Source organism: Homalodisca vitripennis, chromosome 4 (genome assembly GCF_021130785.1).
Source record: "Homalodisca vitripennis isolate AUS2020 chromosome 4, UT_GWSS_2.1, whole genome shotgun sequence".
Lineage (NCBI taxonomy): Eukaryota > Metazoa > Arthropoda > Insecta > Hemiptera > Cicadellidae > Homalodisca > Homalodisca vitripennis.
In genome coordinates this window covers 163,895,214-163,919,380 of record NC_060210.1, presented here as the reverse complement: position 1 = coordinate 163,919,380, position 24,167 = coordinate 163,895,214, and the positions used below count along the sequence as shown (strand labels likewise).

Genomic DNA, 24,167 nt, shown 5'->3' with positions numbered 1-24,167 from the left:
AATTTAGTGAGTGTTTATAGAGCCTTTTTTAAAACATTAATAAATTTTTTCTTACTTCTAAAAATGGCTTAGGGAAATCTCAAAACTATTAATGTAAACCCCAAACTTGTATCATATGTGACCCTTTCCAAAATAGAAGACTTAATAAGATTTTCTTAAAACCTTAATCATTTTATTTTAACTATTAGGAAAGCTACCTATATAAGTACTATGTATCAGATGTTTGTTTTCTTATTTTAGCAATATAAAAATCAAAATAGAGAAAATACCAATAGCATGTTATTTATGAGTGAGATATCCACATGATGAGAATAATTACTTAGAACAAGTTCAATTGAAATTTGCAAAAGAAGACATTAATTAAACTTAAATGTGGTTTGTCATTGACAAATTTATATAGAATCGAACATTATCTCTTTGTGTAAAATGTTATACATAAAAATAGCATTATATGAGATCGTAGGATTAACAACAACTTACTTATGTGAACTATCCTTTTCTAATTCGTTTCTTTGTAAAAACAATGCAGATAACAACTTTCTGTGGAGAGCAACTTGGTTAATGTATGAAAAGTGAAAAGTTACAATACTGATAGGCCTATATTCAGGGAGAGCAATCTTAACCTTAATAGTAATTTTCTTTGAATTAGTTTAGCTCTGGAACTTATACAATTTGTTTTTTAATATAAATGTATTTAAAACCAACAGCAGAAAATTGGCTCTTCCAATTTTCTGAACCCGCCAAAGTGTTTTTTACAGTTAATAAGTCAAACTAGAAATTTTTTATTTCTTGGGTTACTGGGGTGTTAACCCTATCAATCTCAACATCCATATACACAGACATCAAAAATATCTACACCCAATGTCTGTGCATACGGACATTCACTAAAGATTTTCTCATGCAATATAAAACATAATTAAATCATCACTTATGCCATACCATAATGATCGCACAGAATCCTGTTTTCTAATACAATCATGTTATTTACTATATATAGTATATTATCAGCGTATTATGTATAATCAATAAGGCGAAGTAGCTTGCTTTGTTTCTCTATGCTAATCAGCTGTGAGTTTGCTATTCACTATTTGTTGCCAATAGGTTGTTGTGCTGTTCTTTGGCTGTGTTTACTATGATTTTGTTGTTATAATACATTTGTGTGGTGTAAATAGTTTTTGTTTTTGGTATGTTTATAATTTTTCTCAAAATGGATTTTTCTTCCTCACACTGTTACTTGTAAGTAATGTTGTGCATGTTTTAATATTTTCCAATACTAGTGTGTTTTTACATAATTTTATGTCTTTTGAATCCTTTGGAGGAAAAGTGATTTTTTTTTAATACTGTGACTTGAAAAAAGTTAGGTATTTTAATTATTTGTTGTAATAAACTGATGAAAATTGGTGTAGTTGTTTACTATTAAATTTACTTTTATGCAGAGTAGTCAGATTAGTGACATCTATTTTTTTTACTACACCAAGATGTCAAATCATAATTTTAAAAAAAATGTATTACATGTATACATACTTTTACATTTATTGTATTAGAGTACATTTCACGCCAAATAAAATAAAATTTGGTTGGAAAATAAGAAAAGAAAAAATATTTGAACAAGACTCCCAAAATAAAAGATTAGTGTAAGGATTTTTGGCAGAGCTATTATGAAAAATACTGGGGTATTTGTCAAACATTTCTGGGATGGAAAGGGTTAATCAATAACTTCCTATACTACATACCAAAATTATATATCAAAATATCTTAATATTTGTATTTAACTAAAATGCTTAGAAAACTATAGAGGGCATCCAGACTTAATGTTACAAACCAATCTTACATTTTTTTAGAGATTGCCATTTCCTTAAAAAAGTAAAGACTATTTTTTTCATATATTTTATATAGTGCAGTGGTTAAAGTAGTAGACTTATTGAATATCATGCTGACAAATAGTTATATGCTACTATTAGCTGAAGTTAAAATTATTAGATACACATTTTTTATCTAGCACGGTTAAGGAGCACTTAATCATTAGAATACCAAAAAATTTCAAAAAACTAAAATTATTAGGAGATATCCATAATTATAATACCAGATGCCGCTCACAAACTGGCTTTGCCTGCTCACAACCTGCACATTTATTGAAAAAACTAAATATTCTGTATCTAATTTTTTTATACCTCTTCCACAAAATATTAAAGCAGACTAAAACATAAATACTTTTTAGAGGAAACTCTAGAAACATCTGATTAATGAGGCCTTGTATTCTTTTGAAGAGTTTTTTTAATGTTTAGATGTTATGGCTATAGATGCAGAATAGTTTTAAATAATAAAATAATTTAAAAACATTAATTTATTCAATAACTATTACATAAATGTCAAGTTTTTGTACTTAAACAAATTAACTTATAAATTTTAATATAATGTGTAACATATATTCGCTATTATGACACTATTCAATGTAACTATATTTATTACTAAATGAATACAGATATTTGAATTTAGTTTAATTTAATTGAAGGTGCCAGTCTCTTTCACATTAGTTACAGTTAGATGGTGAACTGTGCACTAAGCACAGCAAGCAGCATGCTAACATCAATGTGTGGAGCAAGAGAATTAATAGGATATAAATCCTTCCGATCATAAGAGCCAAAAACCAGAGGCTGTGGTTAGTTCAATTAATTCTGTGTAACCACTTCTAAGTGTTGCTGACAATGCTGAGCCTAGCTTTTCCTTATCTCTTTTTCCTGAATGTTTCTCTAAAGGTTGACAATGTTTAAACAGTGTCCCCACTGCCTGAGCTTCAACTTGGCTACTAAAGTTTGTACAACCAATATCCAACCCATCTGTGCTGCTTTCGTCGATTATCTGGTAGCTCATGCGTGTTCAAGATTAACTGTGATAGCTCAGTACATAAAAAAAAATCTTGAGAATGATACACAGAATATGATATAGTACATTACATATTTAAGTGTCAAACTGTTACTGCAACAAAAGATGGCAGTTCCACTGTTTCTCCTCTCTTGATTAACTTAATAAAGTAACAGAGTTTTATTCTGGATATAAATATTTATTTTAGAGAGAGAGAGAGACTATATTGCACACCTGTCACACCAATCAAGAGACAATCAGTCTTACATCATGATCAATCAAGGGATTGCTTTATTTATTTTTTTTTTTTTTTTTTTGTGGATACTTGTTCACATTTTACATACACAGCTCCAACATAAAATATGTATTCAAAATCATATTACCCAGTTAGATACTACAAATTTTTATATGGATTTTAACACTTTGAGTGCCAACGTCCTACTGGTAGGACGTTCGATTTCCCTCCGAGAAACACCAGCACTGGTAAGACGTTTAATACATATACATTATTTATTAATAAAAGCAGTATTTGCTTCCATAATCTACACACATGGTTTAATAAATACTTTGTTTATAATGTTTAATGGTAAAATATATTTGTAACTCTGTGGATCAGCTGTTATTAGATGAAGGTTGAAACACGCTCATGCACGATGAGTTCCCGTGCTTTTGTCCATGCAGCTCCATCTAGTGCCAGTCTGGCTAGGTTATTTTTGCTTATCTACATTCTGTTGTATAGTTTTTTGCTAACATGAGCCGGTATCCCATCAGTAAAAATCCCTACTAGACTTGGGTTATACTGTTGTCACCAAATTTCTAGAAATGTACAATTACTTGAACAAACAATTTCACATCTTTGTTGATAAGGTTATTATGTCAATTCCTGTAAAAAAATATCTTTTTGATAAACTTACAAACATTACTAGGATACTATGCAGTAATAGAAAAGGCATTCCTAGATCAATGAAAACACAGTTTAGTCTTGGCAAAAAAAGTACCTTCATAAAGGACAAATGAATGCTTTTAGTAGGACAGAACTGTTATTGAGAAAATGAGTAAGTACGTAAACAAAAACTAAAATAGCACTTTTTGAAAATTTTGTTACCACTTTAGTTTTTAATCTGCACATATCTAGTTTTGTATGTAATCTTATAATTAACCATAGATCTCAATAAAACATGTTTATATTTATACATTTTTTAATTACCTAATTTTACAGTAAACTAAAAAAATTCTAAACCTATAAGAATTTGTTGTAAATTTAAAGAGTAATAAATAATTAACTATACTTTTGTATTAATTATCCTTTTAGATAGAAGGATTTATCTATTTAGTAGGTTTTATTTACTATTAAACTAGTTTTTTTTATTTATCTCAATAAACAAATGTATGGTAATTTTTTAAACAAAAGCCTGCAAAACTGGCCAATTTCTCCATGACACTTCTCACAAGGCTGCGGCTCAAAGGTTAATCACAAATAAATATCTGTATGTGGTGATATTTTTTGTAATCTGTCCAGTATAAAGCATGTAATATTGAGGCTAACTTAGATTTGTTTTTGTATCTGTATATTAAATACACTAAAGCCACAATTGAAATGAACAATGAAAAATTACTCATAATTTACAATTAAACATTTAAAAATAGTACATCAAACAACACACATTATATACTGTATAGTTTACAATAAGATTATTTGTAAAAGTTAAATATGAATATTACAATATTATAATATCATGAACTAAAAGTCCTAACCATCACACAAATGTGCATGATTTTCAAAATATTACATGAACTAAAAAGTGTAATAAAATATGTACATTTAGTCCTCCTCTGTAGACTAATGGTTATAGTCTCGGCTCTCTAACCGAGAGATCACAGGTTCAAATCCTGGGGAGGTCCAAAAATGTAATAATAATAATAATAAATAAAAACCAGTGCACTTCGAAGCCGGCATAGCTGACGCTGAGGCTTAAATGAGAAAAAAAAACAAAAAAATGTACATTTATTTACATGAACTTGTGAAATGATTGCCAGTGACATATGGTCTTTTGTTTACTGTCAGATGGTGAAAAATATGGATATAATCTATAGAACTTGAATTCTTGAATTTATAAACAGAAGAGTATACTAAATTTACCATGGTAATTGAAATTTTAGATACATGGCTAGTGCACAATAACAGTTGTGTCTTCTTTATCACTTCACAACATGTAAACATGAAAGTTTGTACCATCAGTCATCAAATGGAGAGTAAAATAGTGATAACACATTGTAGATTTATAGTATTTAAAATATTAACAAACTTAAAAATTAAAAACCTTTTTAGCACAAAATCTTTATTTATAAAGAGCAGAATCTATTTTAAAACATAACATGTTTGAGTATTCTCATTTTTATGATATAATCAACAGTTTACGAATGTTGATCATAAATAGAAATTACTTGAATATCTGTCTGCGTGGAGGCGTGTTGATAGGAGAGCTCACGTGGATAGGCTCTAGACGCAACCAGCAGTGGAAAACTGAACCCATACACTGCTCCATTCCACTTACGCATATCTGATATGGTGATGCCATCTACAATCATACGCTATCATTACTATCAAGACATTTATTTATAAAAATACATGTGAGCGTATTTGATCAATATATAGTTTACACAATATTCAACTAATTAATGATATTTAAATAGTAAAAATGGTAATAAAAATTGTAACAGCTTTATTTGTAAAATTTTACCTTGTAAAACTAAAAACAAGATGACTTATGTAAAAATTATGAAACATAGGGTTTTTTTAAGTTTTAATAATTAGAAATGACTTAAAAGTTTAAATGTTTAAACATATCCCGAAGTCGTTAAAAAGATTTAGCATTATTAAATGGTATAAAATGATAAATTTATATTTCAAAACAGAAAATATGCTCTCTTCTACAGGTAGAATACCTGAAAGTAATGACATGCAAATGGATTATAATTTAATAAATACAGCGTACAACCGCTTATGTTAAGCATCACAACAGAAAAATTACATTAGATTGCACACCAAGTTCAGGACAAAAATACAAAACCATAAATAAAATCACAATACATAGTCCTCGCACATCACCATTCCATACCTATATACAGGATGAGGCAGACCACCCATCCACGATGTACAGCAACTGAACTGAGAAACCTAACTTCTCCGTTTAAAAGAAAACTCCCATATTTTTAACCCAAAGAATTTAGGAAAATAATTTTTAACACCCTTTTTAGCACTTTTGGGAGGTAGCGGTAATTTTAAAAAGATTTTCAAATGTAAAGGTAGGTCGAGTAACTAATTTTAAAGATATTTTTACTAGTAGAACTTTAAAAAAAAATCATCCTGAGGCTCAAGACTTGAGAAGAAAATAAGATGAAACAAGAATGTCACACAACCACATCCACACTCATGTTCTTTCCCTGTAAAATCAAAGTAGTGTTCAAATAATCAAAACTTTTACAAGTATTTGTGAGCCCATAATGTTTTTCATACATGTAATTTTCATGTTATTATTCAAAGAAAACTTCCTGAGGAAGGTAAATAAGTTGTGAAGGAGGTTGTCTAACCAAAAAATATTATGAGTTATAAAAATAAAAATTACCTGTCTGTTGTTCAATATCAAAATACGAGTCACAATGGAGTTGTAAGCCAGCTTTCCTCGTAATGTTAAGTAGGGCAGCAACCAATAAGTTTCTATATGGGTTCTATAACATACAAACATTTATTTGTGTTTAAAATGCAATAGTAATCTATGCAAAATAATGTTACAAAAGTCGTCATGTGGAAGCTGAAGTAAATTAAATCCAAACTGTTGTGAAGCCCATAAATTTCAGTAAGGTATGATATGGTGTATAAAACTAGGGTTGTATACACTAGTTTACTTAAAACTGTATTACATATTTTAAATGCATTGATTATTATGCCTCTTTTGGATTAACTTGAAAAATTAAAGTTATCCTTAAATTAATTAGTTATCCTTAAAATTACTCTGTCAAATCCAATCAGTAAAGAATTAAAATGTTATAAAAAGACATATACATCAGTTTTATAAGTAAATGAAAACCAAATGATTTAAAACTTCATGGAATTTGGTCATTTATTTTTGAGCTACAGTTTGCTATATTTCTTAGTCTCACTTAACTTAATAGTAATGACATCAGAATTTTATATTACTCAAAAACTACAAATCTTCCTGTGAATGAAAAAATGGCTAGGTCCTATAGGAAATGAAATTTTCAACACATGTTGTTTTAAGAATATAATATTAATATTTAATAGTTTGAGTTAAAAAGGTTTTTTGGTACATTTGATCATTATGGTTATTGTCACAAATGTGTTTTTGTACAATGTGTGTCATAATTTGAATTTTGTCATATATGTAGAGCATGATGATGGAAATAGAAGTTTCCTAGCTTTGGTGCAGTCACTGTTTTAACATAGAACCAACAATTAATAGCTCACATACCCCCTTATATGACCACCAACAAAAAGTAAAACATACAATTTGCTCTACAATTCCATAACACTTTCAGTGAATGAAAAAATGGCAAGTTCTATAGGAAATGAAATGTTCAATTATAATGAGCTTTGCTTCTGTGTCAGCAATTGTCCTAATTGTAAAGCTAAGACGAATGTGACTCTTACCGATCACAACTTTCTTTTAAGAACATGCTTTTTCTCCCTTAAGCAAATACAACCATTTTATATTAAAAAATTTAACAATTAAAAGTACAGAAACATTTTTTTTTTAATTTTAATTAAAATAACAATGGAACATAGTAACATGATATCAACCATCCGCCACCCCTCAATCTTGTGTTACAAGACTAAGACGACTCCACTATACAACTTGAAGGGCCCAGCCGAAAAGAATATATAATGATTGCAAGGCATAATGTGCCTTGAGTAGCCATCCACTCTGCTTCCCTCAGCAGTCAAATGTAGAGATATGGGAATGGAGAATTTCGACCCAGCCGGTGTCCACTCTGCTTGGCCTCAGCAGTCAGATGTAGAGATACTGGAACGGAGAATTTTGACCCAGCCGGTGTCCAATCTGTTTGGCCTCAGCAGTCAGATGTAGAGAGATACTGGAACGGAGAATTTTGACCCAGCCGGTGTCCAATCTGTTTGGCCTCAGCAGTCAGATGTAGAGAGATACTTGAACGGAGAATTTTGACCCAGCCGGTGTCCAATCTGTTTGGCCTCAGCAGTCAGATGTAGAGAGATACTGGAACGGAGAATTTTGACCCAGCCGGTGTCCAATCTGTTTGGCCTCAGCAGTCAGATGTAGAGAGATACTGGAACGGAGAATTTTGACCCAGCCGGTGTCCAATCTGTTTGGCCTCAGCAGTCAGATGTAGAGAGATACTGGAACGGAGAATTTTGACCCAGCCGGTGTCCACTCTGCTTGGCCTCAGCAGTCAAATGTAGAGATACGGGAACGGAGAATTTTGACCCAGCCGGTGTCCACTCTGCTTGGTCCAGCAGTCAAATGTAGAGGGAAACGGTGAACTTCGACCCAGCCAGTGTCCAATCTGCTTGACCTCAGCAGTCAAATGTAGAGGGGAACGGAGAATTTCGACCCAGTCGGTGTCCATAATAATATCTGTCATCCTCCATTCTTCTTTATACTGCATTCTCTGTCAAGGTAACATACACTCTCTGGCCAAACTGAGCCAGAGGTGGCACATTCTTCTTCACCCAAACGAGGTAGAAATCTGGTTGACATGCTATTAACAAGCTCTTTAACAATCTATCATTCATTATGGAGGAAAATCCAAAATGGAGGTGACAGCTAGAGTTATATATCAAATTAAATTTGGCTTAAACTTTGTAGCATGTTAGCACTTCAATTTTGAATTTTGAATGAGCAATCAATTTTGATTACCATGGAAATAATGAAAAATGTTTCTGATTGTTAGATTTTCTGTTTACTAATATTAATTTTGTAGCCAGCTAGTTTTTAACAGAATTGTATGCTGGTAATTCAGTGGCAGTAGAGGCTATGCAGTAAAGGTGTTGAACGAAAATACCACTGTGACTGCGTTAACTCTGGAGTACTTACTGCTATATGAGTATCAGGGGAGTGAGGGGGGTTGGGGGTTGTAACCCTCTTATTCATTAAAATATTCGAGGTAAATTTTAACTTGTGTTAAACTGAAATTACACTTGTAGTCAAACCATACCCATAGTTCAGCTTTGTTTTTATTTGTTTTGATTTATTCTTATCTAAATTGATTCTTATCTATATCAGATAACATACAAACAACACAAAACTTGCGTCTAGTATTTTTTTCGGATTGAAGAGTTCAAGCACAACCAATAGGGACTAAGAAATACAACAAAAACAGCCCCTTTCGAACACTTCCAGCGCTTCGAGTGAGAGAGACGTCGAGAAATGGCAGTGAACACTTACAGATCGAGCATTACTTTGAACGGCTAGTTTGTAATAGTCATAACATCATTGTTGTTTCTATTAATGTTGAAAGTAGTTGTGTATTAATAACTTTTGTTAATGATAAGTGCTGACAGTGTTAGTAGTAACAAAAAAATAAAAGCACACCTTTTGGTTTGCCGATTGTATTTATTTCTTATTTATTATATTATTTAAATCCTTTATTTCATTCGCTGTTACTGTTACACTTCTCGGAAAGTTTCTACCTAAATTGTCTAACTATGGTAGACAATTCTACAAAAAACTTAAGATTAACACATGTAGAAAATTTGATATTTATCAAAACGTGTTTTTTATAGTTGACCTATCAATAGAAATAAAATTACTACTAAGTATGCAAAAGTTATGCAATTACGTGTTTAATTGATTTTAAAACATATCAAATCAAATATTCGCAAAAACTGTATGTACTACCAGAGTAAGGATATATCGAGGTCTCTTAATATCTGACTTGAGATTGCTGTGGGATTTCTCGCTATGGAACCAAGCCACTAATAGTTCTAAATTATCATTAAAAAAAATTATAAATAGATAAAGCTCCTCACCACTTTCCCCTGATTTGTCCTCAAAAGAAGAAACAATTGCTTCAGCTCCCTGGCTGTGACAGAGTAGCTAGCTAGGGTCTCTACCAACATGATGAGATGGGTGGCAGCTCTTGGATCCACAGCAACAGATGACATCAGCTGACATACGGCCACCACCACACCACTCTTGCAAGCTGTAGCTTTGCTGTAAACAGTCAGACAAACTCAAAACTCTAACTATGTAAACTTACTCTAATTATATATATATATATATATATATATATATATATAAAATGTATATTTATAAATCTTATAAGGCATTTCACTTCAATAAAAATGCTATTGTAAAATGGTTTTCACTTTTTAATTAAAGAAAGTGGGACAATTGATCAGAAAAACAATGTTATTAACCCTTGCCGAGCAGCATCCATATATATACGCCAGCGCTCAAGTATAGAGGTTGAGCGGCATCCGTATATATGCACCAGCCGCGTTCCATCTGGGTGCCGCGCTGTCGCCACACGTTACTTTCAACGTCACCTATTACGTAGCAGCACTTGTCAATGTAGCCCTGTACACTTAGTACGCCTTTCTGTTTAGTAGGTAGCAGCACGTATCAATAAACCTGTGTGTATTTGTTTTCCCGCCTTTTCCAATGCGATCATTGTAAAGTAAACGAAACAAATAATTCGTGATCAGTGATTCTGAAGTAACCCCACATTTACATGCCTATGTTTATTTCAGCTGTGTTTTATGTATTGTGTTTTTAGTTGTATATAAATAATGTAGAGACTCTAATGTAGGAAATTAGTGACAGTAATATCGGATATGTGTCGTGCCGCGCCGTTCCCATGCCTCGCTCGTCTTGGTGTCGTGACCCCCGCCAGTCCAAGGACGCTACACTACACGTTCACCACAGCCATTTCAAGATAATATATTTGAGTTATACTGACAAATAATATTTCTAAACATATAAATATGGGTAATATACAAGTATTTTGCTCACTAACAAAATATAGACATTGTAACTTATTCATATTATTGATTTAAAAATATCAAGTTTTAATTATTAATTTTTGTAAATATTTAATTAAAAAACATTTTATATACTTTTTCATGCAGTTATGTAATTATAATGTTAAAACAAAAAAGAAAATTTAATAAAAAAAATATGCGTGGTAAAGTTTTTATCTATCTTAATATGCCGCTCGGCAAGGGTTAATATGCATTATCAATGTTGATATTATATAACTTAAAGGTGGGATTTAAAAATAATTACATACAAAAAATGATATAGCTTCAATGGACATTAAAGTATGTTTCATATTATTATGTTGCTATTAGCCATGATTTTATAATGGATAATATACAATATTGATTTATTCCATTATAAAGTCCAACCACTGTTTAATATTTTAGTAATCATTGCTTATTGGGTTTCTCAAAACACAATCAAGAATGGTTCAAATTATATATAGAAAATATATAGCAATTTGTACAGATCTAAGACAAGAAAAAAAAACAGGATATTGAAAGTACAGTCAAAATCAGAAGTCATTAAAGTTGGATTACCTCAGGGTCAAATTCTGGATCCCCTTTTGCTCGTATAATACATAAAAAACACACACCTTGCACTTAAAAACATTCTACAAATAAATAGTCTTTGTCTCTATGCAGATGATTCCAATTTGATAATCTCAGCAAAAAAACAATAACCAAGTGAAGGAATTTTCACAGAATGAAATAGCAAATATTGTTAAATATTTAAACACTCATCATTTAACACTATTGTATGGAAAACCTTAATTGTATCTCTTTTAGGACTATGCAAAATAATAGACAAATTGGCCCACAAATAGTAGTAGAAGGAAAAATAATTGGAATTAAAAGTAGTACCAACTTTAGTCCTTATACAGTATAGACCAACATCTAACATGGATTGAACATGTATGTTAGTTTTAGCAAAATTCAACTCTGGAATATTTACCTTGGATAGAATGGCATTTTACTGTGGTAACAAACTGCTTTAAAAGCAATACATTATGCTTATACACATTCACATATAGCATATGGCATTTGTCTTTATGGGTCAACAAGTAAATAAAATCAAGACCCAATACTAAAACAGCAGCAGAGGGCAATCAGGATTATTGAAAGACTACAGCCAGACCAATCTGCACTGGACACTTTAACTAGGAATTTTAACAGTTTAGGGGCATAATATAAAATATATATGAAACAATTTCATTCACAAAACTCTCCTCTTTGAACATTAATACTACTCTTCCAATACATCCTTATAATACCAGACAGAAGAATGAAATCACACTTAATCACAACAATCTCGAGTTTTACACCAAAATATCCTATATCAGCTCAACATTTCTAAAGAATTTACCTGACAGAATAAAGAATGAATAGAATATTTTGAAATTTCAGAAAAACTTAAAGAATTACCTAGTTAATAGTAGACTTCATTCAATAGATGGGTTTCACAATTCATTGACTTAAGTATGCGCTGATTTGTAAAAACATTATTCTAGATTATTAATTAAGTTAGCATAATCTTAATTTGATTATAATAAATCATGTACAATATGACACTATTTTATGGATAACTTTATACTATGTATGAATAAAGAAATTTGAAATTGAAAAATTTTGTATACATTACAATATACATTTTAAGACAAAACACTGACTTTGAATCATTAAAAGTGATTGCACTTCATGCACCCTAAACATTAGGCACGCAAGTTATACCTCTGTAAGCTGTTTGTGCAGACCTCCTCGAGAGTACACGCTAACCAAACTTGTTCATCAGGCTCCAACTCTCCCATCCAGTGGATAAAAGGCACTAAAGGTTCACTATTCTGTAAAAATCCAATAATGATAATAAATAAGATGTCATTATTAAACAAGGACCATCCAGATAGTAACTTATATTTTTAATGTAATAAGAGACCAGCTTACCATCATTACCACTTTCATCTTGGGGCCTAAGTGTTGTATTAACACATTCACTGCGAGTGACAACAGTTGTCATGCAATACTAGTGCGCCTTGCGGATGACAACAATAGCAGACATTGCTCGCTTGGCCACCATTGCCTCAGTGTGAGCCTGGCAGTTGCCGTGGAATATTGTGCTGTTTGCCACATGTTGTGCCTGTTTCATATGTTGTTTATTCACAATCCGTTCATGGTTCGCAATTTTCGTTCGCTGGCTGTACTGTATTGTTTACTGTGTGTAGTGTATGGTGTAAGGTGACTGTGTATGTGTGTTTATTATTGTATTTAGGCAATATAGAGGACAACAATGAACTAGTGGAAGACTTTATGAGTGAACAGGACAATTCCGATTCAAGTTCTATTTTTCCATGTTTATGGACTGTTTTAAATTTTTTACACAAAACAATTTTTTTTCTCATGATTTGTGCGATTGACAATGTCTTCCGTGAGTGACAGTGCCATTCAGGAGTAATAGACCCAATGTCCTGTGGTACTGACTAAGCGGGGACTGGCGCCAGTTGCGGCTGACAACAATTGTTGTCACAGTTATGACGTCACCAAATCTAGCAGTGGGGTTACCTAGACAACCTTGTACAACCTTTTTGGCTGCTTTTTGGGTAAGTTAAAAAAAATAATTTCCCACATTTACCATGACCGGTCAAATTGTTTAAGCAGCGAATGTGTTAATCAGTATGTACCCAGCTGCAGCTGCACACTATTCTTCTTATGCAATGAATGAAATATTTCTTTTACTTATATTAACTGATCATTTAAGTATTTTAAACTAATCACACCTAGCAATTGATAATGCACTAATGTAATTACGAGGCCAGTTTGATGTATGTATAAAGTCAAAGCGATATAATTGTGACATGTATTGAGGTTAGACTAAAGCTGATTACATATTTCTACATCTGTTTGAAGCATCTAACTGTGATTAAACCGACTACTCTTGGTATGATAAATATTAATTATTCGTTATCTTATTACTTACCATCATCAGGAAACATTTTATTCTTTAAAGAAGAAATTATTTTAGATTAAGTGCAGTACAGTAGAATCCCTCATATCCGACCTCGGGATATCCGACTCCTCGGGATATCCGACCATGTGCCCGACCAAACAAAGCTGCCTATAGTCGACAAGTCTCAACGTGAAACATGACTCATCACGCTGTGCATTGTTTCTCTGTTAAAACGGCCAGTTGCGTTCTGATTGTCGACGTAAACGTTGCTCTACTTGACTGTTTTGTTTTTTCGTGATTGTTGTACAATCTTTGGTTTGTGATTGTGTAAAAAAACTGTGTTGTGCGATTAGTGAAAGTTAGCTATGGCTACTCAAAAACGTAAGCGTGTGTGCCGTTACCCTTAAACACAAAAACTTGAAGTGCTCCAACGATTGGACCGTGGTGAGTCACTAGTAAAATTAGCCGCAGAGCTAGGGGTCGGCGTGACAACAGTTAAAGACTGAGAAAAAACCGTAAAGACAATCGAAACCTATTCTATGACCGTTGAAACGGAAGATGCTCTTAAAAAAATCCGGAAAATGTTAAAAAAAACCTAAGTTAGAACTCGTTGACGAAGCTCTTTGGGTTTGGTTTTTGCCAAGAACGGCGAAAAGGGACTCCTTTGTCGGGGCCTCTTGTAAAAGAAAAAGCTGTAAAGCTGTTTGAAAAATTGGGAGAGAGATGTTGAGACTTTTCCAGGCAAGCGAAGGTTGGTTTCACACCGCTGGAAGCTTCGCCACGGCATTAGACATGTTGTTATTGCGGGTGAAAAGTTGTCTGCTGATGACGATGCTGCAAAAGATTTTGTAGAAAAGTTTCAAAAGTTGGTGTCGGATAGTAATCTTGTAGCCGAACAAGTATAATAACGTAGACGAGACCAGGACTGAACTATAAAAATGTTGCCATATCTACTCTGCTTCTAAAAATGAGCCTGTTTTTGGGTACAAAGCTAGCTAAGGATAGACTAACAATTGCTACGTGTAGCAACGCCAGTGGCAGTCACAAACTGCCGTTGTTTTGTTATCGGCAAATCTAAGAAGCCGAGAGCTTTTAAAAATCTCAATATGTCAACACTCCCCCGTGTATTACCGTAATCAAATCCTCTGCCTGGATGGATTGTGCTCTTTTTAAAGAATGGTTTTTTCTTGAATTCGTGCCCGCTGTTAAAAAACACTTAAAATCAAAAAACCTGCCACTTCGAGCTGTGTTGTTGCTGGATAATGCACCAAGCCATCCCGCAGAGCATGAATTGAAGAAAGGCAACATAAAAAGCGATGTTTTTACCTCCACATGTCACACCCCATTAATCCAGCCAATGGACCAAGGCGTAATCGAGTGGGTAAAAGACGGTAACCGCCGGAAAAAATATGTTGGGTCTCTTTTGGACAAAACAAGAAGGAGGCTGCTCACTATTGGAGGCCATGAAGATGTTAAACATAAAACACGCCATCTATACCGTCGCTTCTGCATGGGATGAAATCAAAGAGACAACTCTTCAAAAATCGTGGAAGAAAATTTGGCCATCATTAAAACAAAAGCGATAGTGCTGATAAGGATGATGATGAGCCCACATCATCAATGGAAGTTGACCTTGAAGCTGAATAAAACGACGTTGCAGAAACTCTTCAAGACCTGCAGGAACTGCAACACGGTGTCCAGCTGCAGCTGACAGATGTGGAGAATGGCTGACCGAAGCTGACATGGCTGAGTCTACAAATGAAGAACTCAATGATGACGAAATAGTTGCTGCAGTTCAAAGCGCAAATAATGAAGACCAGCGACGCTGAAGAAGAAGAAGTTGATCGTGATACTGGAGTGACGCATTCAGAGGCTAAAGACGCATTTGACGTAGTGTTGAAATATTTGGAGCAGAACCCGAGAGCTACACCTATGGACGTGTTGTGGGCAAAGAAATGGCGTGATTTTTTCAGCTAAATCAAGATTGGGTAAATTGAAGCAAAAGAGTATTAAGGACTTCTTCAATTGTACTGTACACACTGTATGTAATTGTTTGCCTTTTTTGATTAAACAGTACAGTACTGTATTTATAATATTTTTCGTTGTTACTGTAATATAAAATCAAACTTTTCCATTTTATAAAAAAAACTTATTTTTTTATTAAAATGTACTGAAAAATAATTTTGCATTTGGATACAGTTCGTAATTACAATTAAGCAGCACTATATGTATTGAGTGGGTATTTTTGTACAGTTCTGTAACTAATATTTTAGTGCAATATACGGGCTTTTTTTACCTGAAAAAACGTGTTTTATTATTCCTCGGCTTATCCGACCTTTTGGGCCGCTCCGACTACGGCACGGTCCCGTGAGGGTCGGATATGAGGGTTCTACTGTATTTTCAACTTAAGAAGCTTGTAAACATTTGTTTCTTGTAAATATAAGCTAATTTAAATTTTATACAATATTTATTCTTTTTTGTTTGCAATTTACTCTAACAATTCAAGTTCAGAACATTCATAAACATAATCACAAATTGTTATTGGCACCTCTCTTCAAAAAAAGTTATCTGTACTTTTTATTGTACAGTAGTAAAATTAGATTTTAAATAAATTTTCCAGTGTTTTATTTTACTAATAAAGATAACTCATTCTAAAGAATCTATGGCTATGAAATCTCAATAAGTTATGTTATAAAAACTCTTCATTTCATTTACACCAAAATAAAAGCCCTTTTATAATTTTTGTAAGTAAATTTGTTTTAATACAAAAACACCATTATTGATATGTAATTAAAACACAGTTTAGTCTCAGAGTAAAGACAAGCTAATAAAGTTAACCTCAGTTTCAAGTTCACATTATGATGTGGATTGACATTTTTAAATATTTTGCATCATATATGCTCACACTTGATTGCCAACATGTAAAACTCCATTAGTGACTACGACAAATTATATAAATACATATTGAAACTTATAAATTATACATGTAAACATTTTAATAATGAATAGATAAATAAAATAATTTTGACATTTTAAAATACAATGTTCCTTCCACCATGTACATTATTTTTGTATGTATATTAAATAGTAATTAAAAAAATACAAATAACTATCTGCAGGTCTTCAACTTACAACAAGTTTCATATCTTTAAGGCATAAAATATCTTCTTCTTCTGTAATCATTGCAATTAATACTTCCAGAAGCTTCTTTGTTGGGGTTTCTAATGATGAAAGACGTGAGAATATGCGTGTATATCCGCTTACTTTCACCATTTTTTCCTGAAACATTAACAAGTATTGTACGAAAACAACCAATTTTATAACTTAGTTAATTAATTCTTAATCCAAAATAATACTCCTCTAAATTTTAAAATTAAATTAATACATAGTTTTTTTTATTTTGCAAGAGAATTAGTGGTTCTATTCTCATACATTACTTAAGAGCAAGGAGAAAAGGTGCCATAGCCTTTACATTTGTAGTATGAGATAAAATGAAGTTTGCAAATTGGAAATGTCTATAAATAATCTGATAATTTGAAAATATGTTTGTTTTCTTATTGCAATAGTTTACTATTTACTCATAAAATTAAAAAGAAAATTGTTTCTTCACACACAAAAACTGTTTTCACACTTTGTTTTCAAAACTTTTCTTAAATAGTGTTTTTAAAATATTTTTGACTTCTTGGATCATTATCAACAACTTTTGTTTTAAAACATGTGTTGGCATCTCTTAAGTTTCGAGATGGGAACAGTACAAAGACATCAATAAGAATGAATACAAGATTATTACTATCATTAATATAACTTGACTGATTCGAGTTCAATTCGGTAGAGAAATAGTAATAATAATTGCTTTGTATAAGTATAAATTATAACTAGCCTTAGTCATTAAATAGTTTAAAAAGAAGGTTACACAATATAAATCAAAAGTTAAAACTTATTGTTTTTCTTTTTAATGAGTACAGCAACTTCACAGAGGCGCATATTCCTACTCAAAAGTCTCAAAAAACTGGTTAAATAGCTGTTTACTAAAAAAAATCCTTGTTGTGAAAGTTGTATTACACTTGTAGATTGTGCACAAACTAGTATGAAGTTGGTATAGACTAAAAATAACAGTTAAAATATAGAACTAACGAAATGACTAGCTGACCTAACAAAAACTATAGTACTAGACATGTAAGCCTGGCAGTATGAGCAGTTACCACACCCCACTTCTCCCCTCACTTTGTGGCGTTGCCACAAATTGTCATAATTATGGACTGATTTTCAGTATGAGGCAACGGGACAATGCCTCACTTTGTTCCCCATGCAGGAAGATAGATTAAAAGTAAAGATCAGTAGTAACGATCACTAGATTGCTGAAATCAATCGATTATACCATTCTTCTGTTACAGCTGGCAAAACCGTGCCACAACCCAAGCTTGCATTGATAAGTCTTGTACTATAACAATTATATGCAATCGAGGTGTGTGAGTTCTGAGTGTGGGCCAACTTTTCAAATGTAAAATCTACCTTTCTATTGATTGTATTAGATACAATATATTAATTAGAATTTATTACAAATACAGGCAACTATAATATAATATAGTAGTCATTGTCAGGGTTTATACATGCACATAATTTTCTAAGGCTCTGACAAGGAAAACTAATAGGGCATGTACACTACTTCTATTTGGTGAAAAGTATACCCAACATGAAAAAATGGAGATTCTAAACTTTTTAGCTATCTCTTCATATATACATAATATAACATATTATGTGTATAATATAGCCCTAGGTTAACATTTCAACACTCAAACAAAATATTATAATAACTTTATCATATACTAGCTGTCAATGTCAAGGGAGCCTACCAATTTAGAGTACTTTATGTGAAAACATTCACAGTTTATTAATTATTCTTATATGCAAATGCAAACTTGTTTTTATTAAGGTTGGTTTTATAACAGAGATTAAAAATATTTCCAGTGCATTAAATGGTTTTGAATTCATCACTGACCTAATCTGGAGTAAATGTTAAATATTAACTTTCTCTTTGTCCTCTGCATCACTACTAATCAAGCACAATAATTCTAAAATTTAAATTGTATACAAATGTTTTTGCCTCTTTGACGAACTTCAACTGAGTGTCAACAGCTATTTAGTGTCCATTAAATTTTAATTATGAAACCTAAATATTACGATTTTTTTCCAAATTCTAAAAAAAGTCCAGCTAACTTGTCAAATCTTTCTCTTAATATAAACCTTCCTCAGATTCCAACGAATATTAAAAAAAAAACAAATTCACAAACGTCTAGAGTTCGCGAGATTAGTGCTCAGCAACATATTTACCAATTCACTTTTATTCATAACATATTATGATAAAATATATTTAAATAGGAGCTAATAACTTGTTTAATTAAAATTAAGTTTAAAACATAAAATGATTTACCTTTCCTCCAATAGATCCGATGACAAGCTTGTTTAGGGCACTGATAATTGTAACTACTAACTCCATATGGTTTTTATGACAATCCTGTACAAATTCAAAACATTATCATTCAAATAAATCAAAAAATGAAATAATTCCATAAATTAAACACATGCATTTACATACAATGTAGAATCTATTTAAGAAAGTCATTCATCAATGCAGTCATACATGCATACTGCTAAAAAGGATTCAGTACTGTAATTGTATGAAATTTAAACCAATCAAATAGTAATTATTATTTCCTTACGAAAACACAATTTTGTATTTTACTGTTTGGTTACAGAAGGGCTAAATGTGAACTCACTGCTGTCTGGTCAAGGATATCAAGGAGAGTGTCGATGAGTTTGGCTTCAACCATAAGAGACTGTAGACTCTGCATGGAGTTCGTGGCGGCTAAGATGTTCGGTAGAGTATGAACCAACTGCAGGACAGTGGGCACCGAGGTCTTCTGGTCCCGAGACATCACCTCTATCATCACTTCCCGCAGTTTCTCCAGTACAGTCGTAACCTCGATCTGCCGCTGTAAAACTTTCCTTCTTAAGCAGTCTCTCAAACCTTCAACTAATTGTTACAAGCAAATAAATTAACTAAAATTAAATATTACTATTGAACAAATCAACAGACCAAAGTTAATATTTGACATTTGGTATTATAAGTGAGTAAGTAACCGAAGTTACCGACCTGAGTGTCAATTAGTAGCATTGCCTGAGATTGTTGTGTCAGTCAGTACTATGGATTAAGATATTTTTGTCAGGTAGTAGTATCAGTATCAATGGGATAGCTGTGTCAGTCAATAGTGACACCTGAGATAGCTGTGTCAGTCACTAGTGCCACCTGAGATAGTTGTGTCAGTCAATAGACCCACTGAAATAGTTGTATCAGTCAATAGTATTACCTGAGAAAGTTGTGTCAATTTGTAGTGTCAATTGAATGGTTGTGTCAGTCAGTAGTGTTGTTGGGATGATTATGTCTGTCATTTGAGGTAATTTTGTCAGTAACTAGTTCCAACTGAGATGGTTTTGTTAGCCAGTGGTGTTGCTAGGATGGTTGTTTCAGTAACTAGTGCTACTTGGCTGGTTTTTTCAGTAACTAGTGTCACTGGGATGGTTGTGTCAGTCATTAGTGTCACTGGGATGGTTGTATCAGTCATTAGTGTCGCTGGGATAGTTGTCAGTCATTAGTGTCAGTGTCAGTCAGTAGTCGTTGTGTCAGTAGTAGTGTCACTGAGATAATTTTGTATCAGTCAGTAGTGTCGCTGGGATAGTTGTATCAGTCATTAGTGTCGCTGGGATAGTTGTATCAGTCATTAGTGTCGCTGGGATAGTTGTATCAGTCAGTAGTGTCGCTGAAATGGTTGTGTCTGTCATTAGTGTCACCAGTGTTGATTGTATTAGTAGTGTCACTTATGTTAGTATTTAATAGTGGCTGTAAATCTTTTGTTAAAAGCCTGTTTTAGTGTTAGGTCACGTTAATTCTTACCTGATATCAGCCTGAACTTTGGGAGTAAACCACTTTTGAACTTCAAGTTATTTTAAATACCTTATTAAACCTTTTAAACATAAGTTAGTAATTATAAAGATAATTGTATACATAATTTATGTTGTATTTCTCAATTTGTGATGTTGAAGGAAGTTTTACATCAAAGATTATTTAAATTTTTGTTATTTGAGAGCTTAACAGATACAACAGGTGTCAAGTAGACAGTCATTTTTCACAAAACAGATTTCATGGCAGTGCTCTGTTAACTTAAATGTATCATGACAAAAACAATGGAATGTAAGTAAGAATGCATTTATAAATACGTAATTGTTCTAGGTTATGCCCCTGACCATACTGAGCTAGTCACATGATGCTCAGTCAGTTTTAAAAGAAGTGTGTAGAAATATAAGCTTCAATCAGTGCAGGGCTACTTCTGGAAGTATATAAGTAGTTATCCTTCCATGAATTCAAACATGAAAGAAAGTTGATTCACGTTTTCTAGTACATCATTAACGCTGTTTACCTCGTGAGGAAGGGAATGATGTAGTACTGTGACCATAACAGTGAAGCACTTTAAAGCCGTCAACTGTAAAGCTGAATCAACTGCAGGTAGAGAGACTACAGAAGTCACCAAGTTTACTGTTGCCGGACAGATGCCTCTCAAAGCATTATGCTGAAACAGTCACCATCAACGACAGAATAATATATGGAATGTCCAGCATCTACAAATATTTATAAATCATAAATTATAAATTTAATAAACAAGAAAACTAAATAATTATGTCTTTTTGTGACACAATATCTGGAATAAATGGTCAATTCATCTGAGTTATTGTTGTACATTTTTGTTTTCTAGGAACAGTCCATTGGTATAAGGTCAAAACACAACAAAATAGATATCCAGTCAGGTCGACTGCTTGTCATTCATAAATCAACATCCAAGGAGCAGCCATACACACAGCATGACTCAGGTATTTTCAAATAACTACTGTACCAACTATAAAGATTATAAATAAACTCTGTTGAAACTGAAACAATAATTCAGGAGATAAGAGTCAATTTGTATTTTATAGGAACTTAAATTAGTTTTTCATGAAATTAATAAAGGAATCCTTCTCAAGAAGGGAATCAATTAGTTTTAGTAGAGTCCATATGGGTAATAGAGGGAACAAAATACCAAATGATAATTTTTCAGAAGCCATATTTTGTTTAGTTTAACACTCTGAAAACAAACTGTCTAACATATTTTTATACCGCTGTTAATCGACAAGATAAAGAGACTGAACAATTGTGATTAAAGCTGCTTTCAGTCTCCCTTGTTGACTGACTCTGATAAGAGTATCAATTTTCAAAAGTATGTACTTTATACAAACATTCATCATTATTTTCTATGGAGAAATTCTGGTATAAATTGATCAAATGCAACAAAAGTTTTTAACAACAATACAAAATAAAAATGTAAATTAAATTAAGCCTAGCTTAAATGTTCTTTTTCTTGCTGCTACAGATAACATTGCAATAGTAATGCACAGTAATATTTTATAAACATTCTCAAATCAAACCTAAACTATTTTGAAATGTTATTACCTAATTATTTATAGACTCTGTTTAAGAATCTAAATGGTAATCACACAATCATAAATGCAAAAAATTGGGAATTCAATTATTTTTTGAACAATTTGTAATATTCAATGGCCAGACAATATTTATGGAAGAACAACACTAATGAAAGAAATACACAAATGGAATTTTGTTACAAAAAAACAAAGGACAGATCTCTTTTTTAGCCTTATTCTGTCCCTCCTCATGGGCCACTGATCTGTGCAAGGAAGTAAATATTATTATTAACATATGAAATGGATTATTCTTGAGTTAACAAAAATCTTCCTATCTAAGTAGTATATTATGTTTAAAAGTATATGTATTAGGATACCAAATGCCATTTCAATTGCCCTGTCATTTACTCATTGTTTACTATGAGTATGGTGAAAGGAATTGAAGGCTGATGTTCATGCCTGGGTACAATATTCATGCAATGGTCTCTCATTACATCTCTCATGTAATGTGAAGAAGGCAGTTTCGAGACCATACTCAGGACAAGAATTGTTGGTGATGTAATATTCAAAAGGTGCTTTAAGCCGTCTCTCTTACTCTCAAGCTTGCTTATGTCTCCTACCTATACACAGTACAAATACACAAACACTAGTGTTCATTACACAGTTTCTTTATATTAGCTCAAGATAAACATTTGGTTCATTTTTTAATTTCCTTTGGATGTACATAAAAAACTCTGATGCTCTGATATTTTTTTACTTTTTATTTTGTACCCGTCTCTGATATTTTTCTACTGTTTTATTACATTCATTATTATTACTTTTATAGCAAATAAAGGACAGAACTCATTTCTTTTCTTATAAATATTAACAATAACACCATTCATTTGGAATTTGTGTAAGAAAAACATGCTATAGATCAGGGCTGAAGATGCATGCACCTATGACATATTTCTCTACAATACCCTCACATACTTGTATTGGAGAGTTTTTTTTTTTTTTGTGCTGTGCTCATATACTTAAAGAAAGAAATGTCATGCATTTTATTACTAGCAAACACCATGTAACAGAAATTTAGGCAAATGACGTCAGGCAAATAAAAATAGATCACCAGACAGAAAATTCAAACTGTTCTACATTTTCCGTTTTGGATAAAATGATTACAACTTTAAAATAATGTTGTTGGAAACATTAAAGTCACCAAATGTGTTACTCATTCAATATTATAATAATTTGCACATGAGCATGAATTAAACTTATTTTAAAAGCTTGAGTCTATATTAATTAATTTACATTTTGGAGTCTTCCCTGTCCATTTCAAGGCCAACTTCAGCAAACTATACTAGTATGTTTTTTTTAGATTTAGGTACTAAAATTGTTATTACATATTAAAGGCTGGTATGTAAATGTTTTATAACATATTTCCTAATGTGTTTTCAATTTTAAGATGTTTTTAACACATGAGAATAAATGTGTGTGAAATGTCTTGTTGCAATCATAAACATTTTTATACATTTGTATACTATGAAGAATGTTCCATAGTGGAAGTCATAAGAAATCTTTTGTATATCTTTTGTAGAAGCATTAGTTGAGTGCTTATACAAAAAAACTTTAAACCTCATTTTGAAGTGTATTGTTATATAGAACAAAATGCTGTAAATCTGACCACAAAAAAGCATAAACTGTTTATAAATGTCATCTCTTCAAAGTCTGTTGGCTCCTAGTAAAATTGTTTAGTCAAGCAATATGCAGGTTGATCATGTAGGAAATGGTTTTATTAACTTCATTGTGGATTTTAAACACTTTCAGTTGTGCTACGATCGC

The 24,167-nt window shown here is 32.2% G+C and overlaps 1 protein-coding gene across 1 annotated transcript in view; it reads right to left on the bottom strand.

Annotated features, from left to right (window-relative positions):
• The window catches only part of LOC124361263 (neurobeachin-like protein 1), a 155,692-nt gene that overhangs the window by 112,820 nt on the left and 18,705 nt on the right, over window positions 1-24,167 (bottom strand). The window contains 9 exon segments of the mRNA XM_046815310.1: window positions 5,308-5,384; window positions 5,386-5,441; window positions 6,489-6,591; window positions 9,887-10,070; window positions 12,629-12,738; window positions 16,971-17,117; window positions 19,270-19,353; window positions 19,616-19,831; window positions 21,314-21,463. Coding sequence (XP_046671266.1) covers window positions 5,308-5,384; window positions 5,386-5,441; window positions 6,489-6,591; window positions 9,887-10,070; window positions 12,629-12,738; window positions 16,971-17,117; window positions 19,270-19,353; window positions 19,616-19,831; window positions 21,314-21,463 — 1,127 coding nt within the window.